General features: G+C 37.8%; 1 protein-coding gene across 9 annotated transcripts in view; it reads right to left on the minus strand.

Annotated features, from left to right (window-relative positions):
* Nucleotides 1-2,306: 2,306 nt before the first annotated feature.
* The window catches only part of TEAD4 (TEA domain transcription factor 4), a 72,921-nt gene continuing 55,770 nt past the window's right edge, over nucleotides 2,307-19,457 (minus strand). For all 9 annotated transcript variants that reach the window (XM_074269271.1, XM_074269266.1, XM_074269274.1 and 6 more), the window contains 6 exons: nucleotides 19,381-19,436; nucleotides 17,889-18,019; nucleotides 15,749-15,922; nucleotides 7,503-7,643; nucleotides 2,835-2,987; nucleotides 2,307-2,593 (listed from right to left, as the gene is read on the minus strand). In XM_074269271.1, the coding sequence (XP_074125372.1) occupies nucleotides 2,480-2,593; nucleotides 2,835-2,987; nucleotides 7,503-7,643; nucleotides 15,749-15,922; nucleotides 17,889-18,019; nucleotides 19,381-19,436 (769 nt within the window). In that variant the 3' untranslated portion in view covers nucleotides 2,307-2,479. The remainder of the gene's footprint in view (nucleotides 2,594-2,834; nucleotides 2,988-7,502; nucleotides 7,644-15,748; nucleotides 15,923-17,888; nucleotides 18,020-19,380; nucleotides 19,437-19,457) is intronic.

Here is a 19,457-nt window from a genome sequence, read left to right on the forward strand (position 1 = left end):
CACTTTCACAACAACCTTGCAAAGTTCTGAATAAACTTCTGATCTGGGATCTAGCCTTAGCTAGGTCATTGAACTGTGACCTTGGGCAAGAGATTTGAATTCCCTGGAGTTCTACTTTTCTCCTCTGCAAAATAAGCACCAGATGGTCCCCAAGCCCCTTACTCTAAAATCCTATGATCCTTTGTGATATTTCCTGCTCTCTGCTGGGGAGCCAGGGAGGGAGGGTTGGGGTAAAAGCCACAAGGTGGCAGCAAAGGGTCACCACAGCATCCCTGAGGGAGAGCAGAGACCAGACCCCATTCATTTATCAAATGCCCTATTAAGTGTGGGCTGAGTGTCAGTTATAAGAAAATATGGAGAAATAAGGTGTAGTCTTTGCTCTTATTGTCAGAATTTATAGTCTAGTAAAACATCTTTCTTAATATAAATTTTGCTCAGAGTCACCTGAGGGTCTTTATTTCTAAAATAGTCCCCACTAAAACTCCAGAAACTTATTTTTTCTTAAAAATTGTGAGAATCAAATTTTAATATATTAGACTCCCTTTTCAAGTCTGATGTATTTAAACATTATTGCATTAAAAACACAAGCATTTAAAAACATTTATTCTAAGCCCATAGCATTTAACAGGCTGCTGAAGGGGTCTATGACACATAAAATTAACAAACCCTAAATTAAATAACTATGATCTCTTTTATGTCAGTTCTAAATTCCATAATCCCAAGAGGCCCCCAAAACAAGAGAGGAGAGTAGCAATGTTTTGATAACTCGGAGAACTGCCCGATGCCCTGGGGTTATAGAAATATACCCCACCTGCTTTGTCCCACCCAGATGCTTCCCTAATTGGGAAGCTTTTTGAGGTTTTGAGTTGGAATCAAGGAACTTTCACCTGGATTTCATTTTGTAAGAGGATACCCCTTAAAATAAAATAAATTCAACACTATTGTGCTGTAAGAAATCAATAGCTGGTTTCAGAGAAACCTGGTAAAATTTGTATGAAATTATGCAGTGGAAAGTGAACAAAATCAGAATAATTTATAATACAATATTGTAAAAATAAGCAACTTTGTAAAAAATAAAATTGGCCTATTTTTAACTGGTAGGAAAAATGAAACAGGGAAGATGTTAGCTAGTTGGGTGACTTCTTTATTCTTCAGTAGCTTCTCATTGTCTAAAGTATAAACTCCTTAACTTGGCATTTAAAGCCTCCCACACTGTGATTTCACCATGACTTTCAAAGGTTGTTTCTTGTCATTTTCTTCAATAGTCTCCATTTCCCCAGTCAATACAGACTCTTATCTGCCTCTTTAAGAACTTTTCCACCTCAGTGCCTTTGCTCATGCTGTGTCTTTTGCATAAATGGCCTTTCTCCTTTATCCACTTAATTCCTATCTAAGCAAATGTGTTCTCTTCCATGAAACTCTCCCTGAGTCCCTGGTGGTAAGTAGCAACCTTCCCCATAAACCTCACTTGATACATTCTGCAACTAAGGCAATTATCATGTAACATTGGGCAGAGCAGAAGTTGGTCTCAGTTACCCACCAAAATGCAAGCTCCATCAGGGAAAGATCTTTAGCTAAGATGGCAGTGTTATCTAAACTTTGAATGTCCTCTAGTGCTGTATGTGATAAGCACTAGATAAATGTTTTTTGAATAAATTAATGTTCCTGGGGAAAGGGGGGAGGATATATACTTAGGCTAAGGAAGGTTCTCTATTATTACCCTACTATTTATCCTACCCAAACCTACCCCACCACAGCTTTCTTTCACTTTACTTTTGTTTTCCCGTGCCAGTCTCTGGATGAAATGGAATTGTATGCACAGGGGCAAATATTCAAGTATAACAAAGACCATTACACTAGTGTGGCCTTTCTTCAGGACATGGATACATAGGAAAGCAATGTGGTATGGGGAGAAAGCATTTGAGTCAAAAGATCTGAATTCAAATCTCAGCTTTGTTTACTATCTATGATCATGGAGACAAATCATTGGTCTCTTTACACCTCGGTTTCCCCACCTATAAAATAAGGTCTTCTCTAGCTCTGACTCTTCCATGGTGATACCTAAGCCTTCACTCATCTGGTCCAAGAAATGACTGGGAGGGGGGTTAGGTAAATCAGCAGGTCCAGAAGGTTCAAGGGGGGTATGGAGAGCTGGGCAGACTGGAATCATGGCTTCAAAATAGCTCATGACACATAAGGAATGTGTGACTCCTTCCTCACCCCACCACAACTCCCAGATAAATTGCACTTTCGTCTCCTAGATCTCTTTCCCTGCCCCTTCCCTCTGTTCACACAGCCAGACCACATTCCTCTGAAAATACGTAATATCTTGAGTTTATTTGAGGTTAGGGAATTATGTTTGTTCTTGGGAAGGGGGGAAATGTTCTCTTCTTGATTCTGAACTTCAGGCATAGACCAGATCTCCCTAATTTCCCTGGAAACACACAGCCTGGCTCTTCTCATCCTTCATCCCCAAGTCTTATTCTTTCACCAGCCGGTAGATGTGATGTTGAGCTCCATGCTCACTTGCAGACACTTCAAACACATATGCAATACATAACAAGGTTTCCTGGGTATCTCTGTTGGTTACCACCTAGAGGCAGAAGAAAGAAAAGTGATGACATCCCCCAAAAGATTCCCCTTTTCTATAGTGACTTGCCCTCTCCATCTCAAAAGTTTTGAGGTTACCTGTAGCTCCAACCTTTGGCCACAAGGAACAGTTCATGTCATCTATTGCTTCCTCTTGAACTTCAGCCACCCAATTTGAAGTCCTTCTGTTCCCACCCTGGATTCCCACCAGTATAAGCTCCTGGAGCACTTGTTTGAGCACATACCTGCAAAATAGTGAAGTTCTCCAATACGCTATTCATCATGTATTTCTCTGGCAGGTGCTTTAGCTTATGAATGAAGTTGATCATATATTCGCAGAGAGGAGACCGGTGAATTCGGTAGGAGTAGTGGCCATTCTCATAGCGGGCATACTCTGTCTGAAGGACCCAAAGAAGAGCTGAAATTTAGGATCACTCTACATCCCTATTTCTATTCCTCATGCATGTACTTTAGCCCTTATGGTTGCCTCTATATTCTAGAGTAACTCCAATGGAAGGATTCCCATAATTCCCAGAAATAGAAGAAAGAGATATGGAAGTTTCCTCTAGAAGAATGAAGAAAGACTATCATCTTTGGCTAGTGAGAAGCAATATGGTTCTGTCCAACTCTAATCCTCCCTTTAGCAATTGGTTGAAACTATGGTACTTTATATAGATATAAGACTATTAAGCAAGCTGTAAGTTAGTAAGAGAATAGAGAGGTTAGCTTTTTATACCTTATTTTTCAAAGAAATGTAAAATTATTACTTTCACATTCAAGAAATAATTGGGTCATCAAAGTACTACAGGGGATTTGCTTGTTTGCATACATAAAAGTGATTCATAATGAGATATGTAAAAAAAGGCATCATCCCTATTTTCTGCAGAAATTTAATTTATATAATGTAAGCATCAAAACAATGAGATTTTTAGGGGCAGCTAGGTGGTGCAGTGGATAGAGCACCAGCCTTGAATTCAGGAGGACCCGAGTTCAAATCTGCCCTCAGACACTTAACACTTCCTAGCTGTGTGATCCTGGGCAAGTCACATAACCCCAGCCTCAGGAAAAAAAAAATGAGATTTTTAAAAAATTCCCAAATTGCCTAAACTAACAAAAGCTTGAAGCAGAGATGTTGCAGCCTAGGACATAGCAATTTTTAATACAAACTCATTTGTAAATATTAGAGAGAAGAAAAGTATAAGCAGTATTGCTTTGAAAATTAGTAAAAGCAGAAGCAAGTCAGTAGAAAGCTTAGTTAAACTTTCATCCCAAAAGCATCTCCAAGACCCATCATGCCAAAGCATCCATAGGTGACACACTGTTAGGCGACCAAAAAAAAAAAAAATACAGAAAATGAAAGAGATTTGCCAGGCATTTCTAAAAATCTATTTTCATCATCAATGTCAAAGGGTATATACCACATGTGGATTCTAATACCTGAGTTCCCAATATGGTATATGAGGAAATAGAAATGGCACATAAAAAGACAAAGTTTGAAAGAATGACTGGAGGAGGACAAGGGGATATGCACATCTGCGATGAATGGCACATAATCATATAATTTTAAATGTAATAAAGAATTATTTTATAAAGTGTTTCAGGAAAGGAAATATATTTTGAAAAATAGAACAAATCACAAGGAATGTTTCTATCCTAAAGATAAGAGCAAAAATAGCAACTGAACTCCATACCTATGTAACTGGTGATCTTAAACCAAAGGCAGTAGGTATATGCAGATGCATTTCTGTCCTAGGAACTTTTTTCCTTTGGTTTACTTTGGGAACTTCACATTTTGACTCAAATTTAGGACTCAACAATAAAAGGGAAAAGGCTTTTGGCTCCTATGTAAATATTTTCCAGAAAGGCTTTATTTAGTTTGACAAAAAAAGTAAAACCACAAGAACCTTTACCAAAGCCTAAAACAAACTTTGCTCCCCTATTCAGTAGATCTCCACTTCAGCCAGGTACCTTTAAAATTTTTCATGATTATGGCACTAGAATTCAAAATCTACAAGGAGAAAACATTTGAAGATGATTCCACTTCTCTAGAACTAGCATAGTTCACATAACTTAGAATAACAAAGGGCAAAATCTATGTTTTCTCCTTTATATTTTGGCTCTGACCCTTGTGGATATTAAGTTCCACATCCTGCTTAGCAATAGAATTTCTCTTCTTGGCTCAAAAGTTTAGCATCATCCAGGAACTCTTCCTCTGTGTCCAGGGGGCTTAGTCTAAAAGTTCTGCTGCTCAGTTATGTTCCTACAATTCCAAGGTTGGCCTAGGAATTCCTTGTTACTCATTCCATAATTCTGTCTACTTCTATATCTGGAGATACGTGGCTCTCCATCATTCCCTAAAGGGACTGTGGAAACTTCCCCCCAGAAAACAAGACTCTCTCTATATCTAACCAACTTTTCTTTGATCATTCCCACTCTTGTCTCTGATAGTTCTTTCTTTGACTTTAGGTCAAATCCAGGGACCAGGCATATGACTAACCAAGATTCGATCAATCATCATTTATGGCCTTTAAAAGGCCAGCTAGGACTAATTGTAAGCAGCTTCACAATTTACCAAGAAAAAAATTATTATAAAGAGTAAATAGAACCAAGAAAATGTACATGTACAATGATTACAACCAACAAGATCAACAAAGACAAAAAATGAAATGGAACATCTTATTAAAGGAGAATTTTTTTTCAAATGTGCCTCCTTCTCTTCATTGCAGAGATAGTGTTGAATGACACACATAAAGTCAGACACAAAGAATGTGTTGGTTAGAATTCCTGAACTGTTTTTCTTCCTCCTTCATTAATATTTGCTGAACAAGGAAGGAGGCAAGGATGTATTTGTAAATAAATATGATGTAAAAGCAGCAGATCTCAACCAAGATATGGGTTTTTTGAAATTAAATCAACAGTGCCCCAACAAACCAGGAATTAATCATGGAATATCATAATAAGGCTTTGAAATGCTTCTTACCTACTTTTTCATCTTTATTAATTTTTATAAACATTTTCTGCTTAGATGTTGATGAAATTTTGTGAAGGAACAATTATTTTCTTTGTAATCATAAAATCAGCTGAGAAGTACCAAAAAGATCCTGTTGTATTTATAATGTTCATTGATTACAAAACAGGATTTAATTAAAGAAATTAAAAGCCAAACTTTATATAGACTTTAAGATTTGCAGAGTGTTTTACAAATATTACTTCATTTTGAGCTTCACAATAACCTTGGGAGGTAGGTATTATTATTTTCCTCATTTTGCAGATGAGAAAACCTAGTTAAGTGACCTGCACAGGGTCACGTAGCTACTATCTCAAGCTATATTTGAAAGCTCATATCTTTCTAATTTCTGGTCCAGCCTCCTATTTTCTGTGCTTCCTCACTGCATTAAACTTTTAAAATTATCTTTTGGAAAAAGGAGTCTTCAAGAACTCTTAATCATAAAATCTTTCAAATCATCTTAACATTATATAAAACATTGATAAATATAACCACAGAAGTAATTATGTTCAATGACCTTTTGATTGGTATGTCAAGAATAAAACAGGAAGATTTATATTTATCCAAAATGTTTGTCACTTTTATACAAATGTCCCTAATAAGATCCAAAAAGAAGGGAGGGTTCTCTGAATATTCCTGTTTATGGAAGATATTATACTGAGATAAAGCCTAAGGCTATTATAGGCCTCTCAGTGAGACGCATGATAACTCAAAAGAGATTGTTCTAGTGATTCAAACAAGTGTATCTATTCAGTAAAAATCAAATAGATGAAAAAAATGTCTTTCATCTAAACAATATTCTCTTGGGGATATTATATGATTGCAAATATGGGCTGCCATAACCTCCAAAGATAAAAATTGCCAGTGACCCAAGAAGCAATGTACAGACATGTAGTGAGCATGAGCAGGCAGCAATATATTTTTTATGTGCAAGAAGTAACTAGCTTCAGATCATCAGAAAAAGAGCTGGGCTCCTTCATGATTACAGTAAATGATATCAATTGGATAACCCAAGTATTGTACTAATAGCCTTGAAATGTAAATATATAAATAAAACAAAATATAATTCTAATTCGCTGGGTTTCACTGGAGATCTATAGTAAAATTTGATTAAGAATCATGCAGGATAAAAAGGCAATGACAATCTGCATTATGTAAGGTATGGATCCAAAAAAATATTGAAATAAGAATAGTTTATAAATTAGTATACCTATTGCTTGTTTCTATATAAATAATTGCTAACATACACAATAAAAATTGAGCCTCTTAAACTTTTGTGTCTGTTAATAAACTTGGCTAAATCCTATATCGACAGGTCAGTTAACAATATTCCTTAGTCTCTCTGAATAAGCAAAATTCCAATGAATGGAGTCTGAATTAATAATGTCTTATCATACTTTGTATTCAGGACCCAGCACAGTAACTTGAATATAGTAATAAATCAAAAGCTGATAACACTTTTTCCAAAAGTTATTTTGTTATTTTGTTAAAGTTAACATACACTTTTCAAAAGCACAAATAATTTGGAGTTTCTAACAAGTTAAATGTGTGATAATTCATCATTTTGTTTATTCAAATGTTTATTTTTGTTGATGGTTACTAAGTTTAGAATCAAATGCTATGATTTTTTTTAAAAGCAGACTCAAGGAAAGCTTAATGGAGAAGGAAGCTCTAGGATTCTCCTTGTGGAGAGTCTACAATCAAAGACCCCACTTTTTGTTTAAGATCATACAGGGAAATGGACTGTGTCAACTGTAGGGAATAGTACCCAGAAGTCCTGAGCTTGCTTCAAGGCACTAACCATCAGGCTTTTCTTGAGCTCTTTGTTAGATGAAATCAGCACTACACCTGTACTTCTGGCTCTATCACCCCCTTCTCCACCCTTTGTGGGTAGGTAGTTGCTCACCTCTACTTTCTCCACAACCTGTTTGCCAAAGGAGCAGACTTTGGTGGAACAGGTGATGATCATGTTCTCAGGACTCTCATACTGACTGGAGACCCCATAAAAAGATCTGCCTTCATCCTCGATGTTGGTGTTGAGGTCAGCCTGTTGGGACAGACATCACACAGAACCAAATAGTTCAGATGAATCCACAAAGGTATCCAGACACATTTTTGACAGCCTCAAATACCCGAGAAAGTCATTCTATTTAACAAAGACTCTAAACCAGTCAAGGGACCAGAAGTGGGAAAACTTCAAAAGAATTTAGACAGTGGTTATTTGAAAATTCATAGCTGGCTAGCACATAGCATAACAGAAAGGACATAGAAAAAGAAATGATCCGTCATGTAGAGATAACAGATGGACAGGCTGAGTATCACATTGTTATCCGCAAATTATTAAAGAACTGAAGGAAGGATGAATGTGAAATGACTATTTTATATCTTTCTACATCTATAGCCATATCTTTCATGGAAAGGTATGAATAAGAAATACATAGTATAATAAGACTTAAAGATTGCAATGTGCATTGGGGGAGGGGTACCCACATCAGGGAGGTCACTGAATTTGAATCAGAGGACCTTGGTTGAAATTCCAATTATTGCTCACTACCTTCATATTTCCCCAGCTTTTGATTTCCTTATCTACAGGGAAGGACATTGAATCAAATTATCTAAAAGGTCCCTTTCACCTGCAAATCCTCTGATCTTACGGCACTGAAGATAAACTCTTCATGTGTCATAGTTATTATCCTGGTAAACTTCACTGAACTTTAATTTCAATGAAATTTAAACAACTGCCTTTCTCAGAATTAAGAACACCTTGAAATAAAACAGTTATTCGTTTTCCTAAAGCCCTAGGCTGTATTCCTGTGATCACTAGCATAATAAAAAGTGGCATTTATTCATAACGCTTTAAAGTGACATTTATACATAATAATTTAAGATTTGCAAAGCACTTTGGGGACATTCTCTCATTTGATAACTCAACACATCCTGGCATGGTATACATTCTGGGAATTATTATCCCCATTTGACACTTTAGACATTCTGTACTTGGGCAAGGGCATTATACAAATCAATACGAAGACATAAGAAATCCATCCAATTCAGAAGTCTTAATTACCAGGTTAGCCTCAACCCTTACACTTCAGCTTGGAGCCTTGGCCACAATGAGACTTAAATGGAACATATTTATTAATACAATCCTAATAACAGAGAAAAGTTTCTGGACCAAGGATAGTTTTAGACTCAGAAATCAAAGACCATTCTCCTTTCCCAAGACAAGGATATAATAAATCAACCCCTGGAGGGACAATTCTACTACTGGCCACTATGGGGCAGTTGGTCATAATTTTTTTTTTTTTTTAAGGGAAAGGGATTGTTTGTCTAAAATGCGTATGAAAAGATCTTCAATATGGGATAGAAGGGGTTGTTCTACAGTGTTAACTGGCACATTTAAAAAGGATTCAGATGTGGAACTTAAAGATCACCTAGTTCAACCTCTTCACTTTACACTTGAGGGAACTGAGGCCCAGAGAATCCAAGTGCCTAAAATTATTCAGGGAGTAACATCTGGGCCAGTTTTCTGGCTCCAAATCCATCACTCTCTCCCTTATACCATTTTGTATTAACTAATAAGTTGTAGGGAAAGTGCTGATCTAAGTTGACAGAAGAAAGAAGTCCCTTTACCAATGAAATAATGTGTTATGGACCAGAATTCTGAACTTGAAACAAGGATGCTTACAAGGTACTAAGTGGAATTGATGAGACAATGATTATCTAGTTTAGGGAGGAGGTATGGCTTGAGCTGAGAATTATAGTAAGCCATGTTGTTTTAAGAGTTGGAGCAAAAAGTAGATTGAAGCAGGGCAACCTTCTTAATCTTATGTCTGCTTTCTTGCCTTCTCTCTCATCTCAGTTCCATCCCTTGTGTTAGCTCCAGTGCCAAGTCTCCTTTTGCCACCTCCAGATCACCTGACTCCAATTTATCAATCAACAAGTACTTACTGAGCACCTTCTATGTAAGGCACCAAATTAGGTGCTGTGGGAGATACAATCAAGCATAAGCATTACATCAAGCAACTTAACAATCTAGCTAAGATGACAAGAAATGGGAGAGAGTTGAGCGCTGTGCTAATTAGAAAGATGAAGGACAATAAATTAGGAGTGGGAGACAAACTGGGCAAAGATGGACCGGAGACAGACTTGACAATAATTATAACAATTATGAGAATGAAAAAAGATAATATTTATAAAGCTCTTTGCAAGCCTTAAAACACTCTATAAATGCTGGTTATTATTACAATCCTTATTCACATCCATAGCATATTAAAGCACTTTTAAAAGCATATGCTTACATAATTGGCCTTGTAAGATAGGCAGTGCAGGTGCTATTATCACCCTCAATTGATGGATAAGTAGATCAGGTTCGGAAAATGGAGGTGGCTTACTCAGGGCGAAATTGTTAGTGAGTGACAAAATCAGATTTTGAACTCACCTCTTACAACCCCATGACCTTGTGATTTTCCCCCACACTACTGAGGAGTGTGGAGTCTCAGGTGAGGTGCAAATGAGATAATGGATATAAAACACTTTGCAAGCCTCAAGCACCATATGTCAGTTATTGTTATTATTATTATTTTATTACCATCATATAATCACCAGGACTTCAGTCTGATAATTTCATTCCCTGAGCCTTTTACCGAACCTAATCCTGGGATATGCTAATAAATACTCGACAACAAACAGGTTCTATGGGAAGGAGAGAATGCATGCATATACATATTTAAGTTTAATGTACATTATTAATACTTTAAGTCCAAGACAATCAACAAACAATAAACCAAGCCCTGATTTGTAGTGATTGATAGTTTCTGGGGTGTAAGTGAAATTTTAACACTACTGTAAATTTTAACAATCAGCTCTAGATGCTTAGAGCTGGCTCTAGCATACCTGTTACCACTCAAAGGACATTCTGCATAATACTACAATGCGGTCTAAGATAAATGTCAAATTATAATCACCCAGAACAGTGAAATAAGAGGTCACAAGAGCTGGGTTCCTTTCCCAACTCTGACACTTATAAGCATTCCTCTGACCCTTAGGCAATCAGTTGTGAAATTGAGGTTAATAATAATAATTTCACTACCTGCCTCATGGGACTACTGCAAGGAATGAGTTTCATAAAAAGCTTTAACAAGCTATAAATATAAACTATTATGATAATTATCAAGTCTCTGGCCTTTGACACAATCGGTCTTACTGTTTTTTTATTTATCTTATTTTCAATTCATGGAACAAAACAAACATTTCCATAATAGTATAATAAAAAACATCATTGCACATGAAACTGTAACTCTACCATGTACAATTTGCTGCTCTCTCCAAATATAACAATGTTAGCATGAAAATTTCTAGGTTTTTCTTTTTTTCTTCCCTTCTTCTCCCCTGATCTAAAGATGGCTACTATTAGACATAGATAGGCTTATATATGTAAAATTAGTCCATACATAGTTTTATTTATCTGTTGTTTTTTTTCTCTTAGTCACCCCCTCCTATTGACTCCATTTTCTTTTCTTTTTTTTTTTTTTTTTTTTGGCAAGGCAATAAGGGTTCATACAGCTAATAAATGTCAAGTACCTGAGACCACATTTGAACTCAGGTCCTCTTGACTACAAGGCCAGTTCTCTACCCACTTTGGCACCTAGTTGCCCTTAATTTCTTAATGCTGTCCTTTATCTCTCTCCCAGATTTCCTTCTCTGAAACCATAAAACCAAGCATTTCTTGCTCTTCCTTTCCCCTTACACTTCCTTCCCTTGTTCTCCATCTCCCCATCCCTCAAAAGCTTCTTTCTTCCTTCTTTTCTTCTAAGAAATACCTCCCCCTACATACAAACACACATATACTCCATTCTCTCAAAAGAGCCTGTCCTCCCATTCTCTACCCTCCTGCCCTCTCCATGCCCCTCTCACTCTCCTAACCTATTCATAGCTGTGTGTGTGGGTTGGCAGCTCCCAAGGAAAGCAGTTAACAGGTGTGGGGAATCAAATGACTGGCAAATGAGCCAGAGCAGCCGCAGCCCGAGTATGGGGGATTGGAGGGGCTCAGATTCATTGTCATGTGCTGGTATGCGACCAGGCCAGCCAGGAGAAATGTCAAGGGGCCTAAACAGAATTGTCAAGCTGGGGTTGGAGGGAAATGATCAGGGGGCAAGCTCATTATATATTCTATCCTCCTCTAGGCTCTCTGCCCTAGTCCAAGTTCTGCTATTGAGCCCATGAACTTTTCTAGTTGGAAACCATCCCTAATAAATAGCCAAAAGACCATCCGAATGTTTGCAAATGGAGATGTGCCCCAAAGCCAAGAGAATGTTTGGTGGAGATATCTCTTATCTTGGGAAGCAGATATATCAACTCTCCTTATCCAGGTTTAAGATTCCAAAAATCCTGTAAAAAAGGAATAATTGCAGAGAAGAGAACTATCTCACATTTTGAGATTATCTAATTACTACTGACTATCTTGTGACTATTGGTTACATCACAGGCTATCAAATGCCTTATGAATTCTAGATTTTCTTGTCCACTGCACCTGATCTGCCAACCACGTTAACAGTCCTGTTAAGGAAAGCAAATGAGGGTAATTGGGCCTGACTTGGACACAAACAAAGCTGGACAGAAGCTAAGCTAGTGGATGACATGATCAAGATTAAAATAAGATTTGGGTGGGAACAATGTCCTGAATCTATCAAAACAGAGTTTGAGAAGAACCCATATAAAAACCCCAAATTTAAGGTTGTTTCTCTTTATTTTTTTTAATTATGGAAAGGGCAAGATATGGCTAGTTTAACTGGAAAAAAAAAAACTAAAGATGATTAGGAGCGTTAGTATTACAAACTCAATTTGAATTAGCAATGTGATGAAAGCTACCAATAACCACAATGTGATCCTGAGTTATATTACTCCTACCACTGACCATCTCTCTTTCTGCTGTTCAACTATAAAACATCACTGAAGGAAGTTACACTGCTGAGTTTGCTATAAATTTTTGCTATTCAACTTAAACTTATTAATGCACCAAAATCCCTGTGCTCCTCCCTGATTGACTCTACAGCACTCCCCCCCACACATCCATACACCAGCTGTTGCAAACCTGTTCTTCTCAAGCTATCTCCCTCTCTATACCTTCTCTGAGGTACCCCTAAGACCCAGAATTGTGCTTCTAGGGAAGCTTGAGCCATCGCTGAGCTCTATTCCTTCCTCTGAGTCAGGAAAGACCCTAGGAAGAGAAATGGACCAAAGCATGAAAGAGGAATTAATATAACTTTAATTTTTTCTCATAGGTGTTCACACAATATGCAACACTTTATCCATGCCTATGGTTCCTTCCAAAGAGCTGTGCTATAGGGGGCAAAAGTAATTCTGAGAGACATTTTAGATACAAATAAGATATTCTGGCAGCAATAGTACTAATTGGCTACATACTGGCAGAACTTCTATTTTTTTTTTAAGTTTTCTAAATCAGAGCTACAACTAAGATAATTTCACTGAAGCCTGTTTCTTTTCTCTTGACACATTTAAAACACCCCCATGAGTTTCAAGGGGTCTGTATACTTGCCATCTACTCATCTAATCCCAAAGTCTGCATTGGTCTACTCAGCCCTGGTCCATGCTGAAAAGAGGAATAGAAACAACTCAGCTATAGGAGAATGGAGTTAGCTGATTGTGTTTCCCTCTACCCAGGTCCCCCCTACACATAACTCATCATACTCCTGGAGTGGTGAGACAACTACAGTCATCCATCTGTCATTTGGATGCCAAACCACACCCTTGTGCTAGTCTTGTTCTATCCTGTACCAGGAGCAAGAGACCTGTTGACAGGGATAAACAGGTCTTAGTCAGATCCCTACTCTTTTTTTAGGCAGGATGAACTAATGGAAAAAACCCCTAGATTTTAGTACTAAAAATCAGGAGACAAGCTCTGCCATTAACCCTTAGTTTGGGCATGACCTCAATTCCCTTATCGTATCAAGTGGGAATATCAACATTTATTCAATCTACTTTCCAAAGCTGATGCAAACATCAAATGAAAAAGCATATGAAAGACATATAAAATTAAAAGAATTAGACAAATTTATCAAATGAGGATATTTTACTTATCTCCAAAATCAACCCCACCTCTAAGAGTTTATAGGATTATAGTTCATAGGATTTGGAACAAAATGGAACCTTGTAGATCATTTGGACCTAGTGGTTCCAATTTCCTGGTTCTTGATGTTGGTCCAAGAGATTCATACCACAAAAAATTTAATAGGACTTTGAGTCGCATGTTGTTGTCTAAATGTTTTTGGGCATTTTCATATAAATAGCGACATTCCCCCAAAAATTGTAAAATAAAGAAATTTCAGATATTCTCATGAATAATAGCAAATCTTGCTAGGTTACTTCTTTTAATTCTTATAGAATATCCCACATAAAGTATTTGTAATTATTTTATAATTAGTTTTGTAATTTTATATTTGGAACTTTCATAGTTGCAAATAGAATAACATCTTATATTTGATGATAAATATTTTATAATAAAAAATTTAATCTGGAACTTTTTTGGACATTATGGTTACTGTGAAAATTTAATGAATAAATCTAAAGGAATATTACTTTAGGAGTTCACAACATATTTTGTTGTTGTTGAATGGAGTTTGAGGAGCAAAAATATTAGAAATCATTGCTCTACATCATTCCCCTCACTTTTACAGATGAGCAAACCAAAACCCAGAAAAGTTAGCTTCTCTGAAATATCCAGGGAGAAGAATGGGTATTCCAAGCCTAAATATCCTTCTACTACCTTCACTGCTAATGTTCTATAAAAAATGTAAAACATTAAAAAAAAAAATTACTCATATCATTGCTTCTATAATCACTTTTTTCTTCTTAGGTAGGAAGTATTTCATATTCCTATTACTTCCTACATTTTCTTATGATGGAACAATAAACTCCCATCATACCACAAAAAAAGGGAAAGTGAAACAGAGTTGAAGGAAATATCTATTGGTCACAAGAGAAATAGAAAAGCTGTGATTTTGATATTATATTCCTGTACTCCTGTCTATAATGGTCTTTTCACTTATTTGTTCCACAGACATACTTCAAGATCCTGCTAAATACTTACTCCACTAAGATAAGATGACTTCCATAATTTTTTTTCTAATGATCATATTCCCTCTGGCAATTTCTGGCACTTTTATATATGGCACTTATATCCATTCTAAAGGATAATTAATTTATCTTTGTACCATTTTATACTTCCTAGCACATAGGAGATATTGCAAAAATGGTTTTGAAAAGGTCAATTTTCTATCTTCCAAACCATAAGGTATTAATAAGAAAATTTAGTGTCTATGTACTGGTACAACTTCCATGATTCAGTTATTCTTTGAGCTGAAGAAACTGTAGTAAAAAAGAGAAATTTATTCCTTACTGCTGGGAGAAAATGTCCCAATCCCATGGGGAGTTGTGACCCCAGCTCCACTCCAGCCCGGAATAGGAGAGGGATAACCTTAATATGAATGTATAACACAATTGAGTGATTTTTTGAAACACCTTTTCCTACTTGCTATCATGATTTACTGTCTCTGACTTTTGATAAGTTACTCAGTTCCCTCATCTGTAAAATGATAATAATGGAACCTACCTCGCAAGGTTATTACATGGACTAAATGAGCTAACATGTAAAGTGTTTTGTAATTGTTAAAATTCACATAAATGTATCAATGATGATAATGATAATACAAACTTATGGAATTTAACTATCCTCTAGAATATGGGGCCTTCAAATTATTGACAATGGATTAAAGTTTTGAATGATAGGAAATACCCATTCTTGGTCTCAACCTTTCTGAATTTTTCTCTCAGAGTCTTTCAGCAGACCATGCTCCACTTTATCCTTATATTTTTCTGCTCTACTCCCATGCCATGGTCCCACCCTCACATATCAGAAAAGGATATTCTCCTATGATTTCACCCTTTAGTATCAGTGACCTACCACCATTTTAGTCTCCATTTTTTGGTTATTTGGGGTTTTATTCCCTGATTCCAACACCCCTTTCATTGAGTCTCATTGGAACTTTCCATCTACAAAAAGATGACATTAGATTCTAATCTCCAACTTCGACCATTCTTGATTCTTATTCCTACCTCAAATCACTGACTTACCCAGAACTTGACAAGGAAGAAAGCATTTGAGGGTCCTCGTTCAAAGAGCTCCTTGAGTCCTCCCTTCTTATCAGGGAATTTGTCATAGATCTGGTGGATGTCCACCGCTTCGAGGTAGGGATCACTGTAGCTGGGACTGGACTGGCCAATGTGTACAAATAGGTGCTTGTTACACTGTGAAGAAAGTGGTGGGATCAGAAGTGAGAAAGGGAGATAACTGCAGGGTTCCAGGGTGGTGTACAAAGATCCTTGACTGGGGAACTGGAGTCTCCCTAGTTGTGTAATCTTTGCCAAGGTATATCTCCTCTCAGAGCCTCATTCCTAATGAGGGGCTAGACCAGATAGTTCACCTAGATTAGCAAAATGTCAGAGACAAACACTTTTATAATGCTTTACAATTCGCAAAGCATTTTTAATGTATATGTACACATTTTTGTTATGATTCAATCAATTTTCGTTGCATCCAACTCTTCATGACTCAAATTGAGTTTTTTGGAGGTTTTGTTTTGTTTTCTTTTGTTTGCTGAGGCAACTGAGGTTAAGTGACTTGCCCAAGGTCACACAGGAAGTGTTAAGTGCTTAGGCCAGATTTGAACTCAGGTCCTCTTGACTTCAGAGTTGTTTTTTCTAATTTTTTGGAGTTTTTTGACAGAAATACTGGAATGGTTTTCCATTTCCTTCTCCAGCTCATTTTACAAAGAAACTGAGGTAAACAACCAGGCCAACACAGCTAACAAGTGTCTGAAACCAGAATTGAACTCAGGAAGATGAGACTTCCTAATTCCAAGCCTGATACTCTATCCATTTCATAACTGCCTTATATATACACATAAATATTTATTTTTTTGGCTTTACAACAACCCTGTGAGCCAGGTCCTATTATTATCCCCATTCTACAGATTTAGGGACCATGGCTCATATAGGATCAATTATTTTGCCCAAGGTCACACAACTATTAAATGTCAAAGGCAGAATTTAATAATAAGAGCTGACAGGTATATAGTGCTTTAAGGTTTGCAAAGTACTTCACATGCATTACATAATATGAAACTCATGACAATCCTGGAAGGTGGAAGGTATTATTATCCCCATTTTGCAGATGAGGAAATTGGGACACAGAAAGGTTAAATGACTTATTGTGGATCACACAGCTAGTAAGCATAAGAGGTGACATTCAAATCCAGCTCTTGTCGATTCTGAGTCAAATGCTTTGCCCACTACTCCATACTGCCTTTCCCCTGCTTCCTTCCAACACTACCCATGACCTTTAAGGGCTGAATGTTTGTTGCATACTCCAAAGGAGGAAGTTCTGTCTAGTCTATCTCACTAATATTATTCAAGGAACATCACTGGTCAGGCAAGTTGGGAGAACTTACATAGTAAAAAGGGTTAGGAGGCAAGGAGATGTGATGGTAATAATCAATTATTCTTTTCCTGTTTTATTTTTAACACATAGCAGAAATAGCATTTTCCTTTGCTTCCTCACTTCTAACCAAGTCCATTCCAAAGGGGGAAGCAATGAATCAACTTGAGAAATTATTTAAATCCATTTTGGAAAGAAGTCAGAGACAGACTTTAGTGTCTATCTTCCTCTTCAATGAGATGTTGTAACAAGGCAGTATGAAATGAAGGAGAGAAATAAAGGGGATAGAGAAAAAAGTCTGAAAATTTAGAGAAGGGAGATAGTCCATTTAAATTAGAATAGACCCAAGGATGGGAAGATGAACCCCATCTGAAAACTTTGGAATGAACTTTGTACATTCATCAAAAGATAAAGTCAAAAAGAGGGAGAAACAGAAACACAGAAAAGGAGAGAAGAGAGAGAGAAGAGGGAAAAACAAGAATAAAAATGAGAGAAAGCCAAGAAACAGAGGAGTTTTCTTATGAAGGGGAAGAGGAAAAGAAGGAGGAAGAAGAATGAAAAGAGATAACAGAGGAGGAACAGAGACTAGGAAAAAAATGGAAAGAAAGGAGATATGCAGAGAGAAGAGAAGAAAGAAACAGAAACACAAATAGAAATAGAAATAAACTTAGAGGAGGGAGAGGAAAAGATTATGTGGGATTCGAAATAGCAGCCACCTAGACAGAGAGGGAAGGATGCCCAGACTCACAAGCGTAAGGCCAGGGGGTCAGGGCTTACCGTGTCTGGGTCTTGTTGCTGCTCCAAGAAGGCAGAGAATTCCAACATCCAGAGCTTGGAGCTGGCCACACTTCGGCCTTGCCATGGAGGGGTTGGTGGTGACAAGGTGGACCCAGCTGGAGATTCAAACCCTGAATACAGGGGAAAAAGCCAATGGGGACAAGAGCAATCCCTCCTCACACATATACCCACTTAAGAAGCCTCGTGTCCCCTTCTAAAACAGTGTCATGGTGAGATAGCGAGCAAAAGCTCTCGTGTAAGTCTCTGAAGGGCAGAACTTGTGACTAATAATACAACAAGAAACACCTAGCTGAGATAGTTCAAACCATAATCATTTGGTTCCAAACAAAGGGGTTCTGCAGTGGAGATAGGGATGCCTTTTCCTAAATCTGCTCCAAATTTCTATCTCAGTTTACTCTAAATTCCAGATGTAGGAAGGAAAGGTATAATAGGAATAGGAAAAGTGTCTAAGGGCTCTGGAGACAAAGATATCCAACAACAGGATAAAGTGATTTATATACCCCAAATTAAAGAGGGAAGCACAGGTCCAAATAGGGGAATGCTGTCCAGGGAGCCAGCAGCAGGGCCTAGAAAAGGGATCCAGGGAACTGATCCCCCAGAACTGTTAGGTCAGTGGGTCTTCTCTCTTTGTATTCCCACTGCTTGCACCTGAGCTTGGAGATAGTATTAACCCCCCAAATTCAGAGTAGCCTGAATGGAGAGCAAAGACTTGTACAAAACTTTTGCCAAGACCCTGGGGAAATCCAGAGTCAATCAAGTTCCATAATATCAGGAGTCATTCCTGAAAAAGGGAGGAGGTAAGAGTCTTACTGCCTAGGACTCTGCCCATCTTTCACCTATTTCCCATTCCATCCCATATTGATAGAGACATACACGGAAGAGGAGAAAGGGAGCACATGACTGGCTCACATAGCTGAAAGAACCTGATTACAATGGCTATCTACCCCTATATGCCATTGCCCTAGTAGTGACCCCACTTTTCTTCCAGACTCTCCCTGCTGGTGAAAGCTGGGGAATCTTAGGCTTTTTAAATTATGGGGAAAGGGGTCCACAGGATATGAAGCTGAGCTGAGGGAAGTGGGGTGCAAGGGGAAAAGTTGTGTACAGAGGTCAAGCATGCAAGTGGTATGTATTTGGTCTGCAAGGGAAGCCAGGCATTCCAGCCAATCCAAAAGCATTTGAGCTGAGCCTGAAGGGACCAGGCATGCTAGCTGTATGCCCAAACGCTGGGGAAGGAGTTTGGTGGATGTAACCAAAGATAAAGAGTGTGAAAGTTAGCATGTCAGTGGGGTTAGACACACATGCAGGGAGGCAATCTAGGTCACAGGATGTAAAAACTGAGGGTGCAATGAGTAGGAGGCAAGAAAAGAATACACACATTGGGGTTTCAGGTAGACATGTTATGCCTTGAGCCCAAAGCATGGGATTCAGGGAGGATGCCATGCAAGGGAGCCATGCAGCGCTGACCCACCTGGCAGAGGGAGCGGAGGCTGAACAGCATAGGTTTGTTGAGAGAAAGGTTTCACACTGCAGGAAACACGGGAGAGA

Source organism: Sminthopsis crassicaudata, chromosome 5, assembly GCF_048593235.1.
Source record: "Sminthopsis crassicaudata isolate SCR6 chromosome 5, ASM4859323v1, whole genome shotgun sequence".
In the NCBI taxonomy this organism is placed as follows: Eukaryota; Metazoa; Chordata; class Mammalia; order Dasyuromorphia; family Dasyuridae; genus Sminthopsis; species Sminthopsis crassicaudata.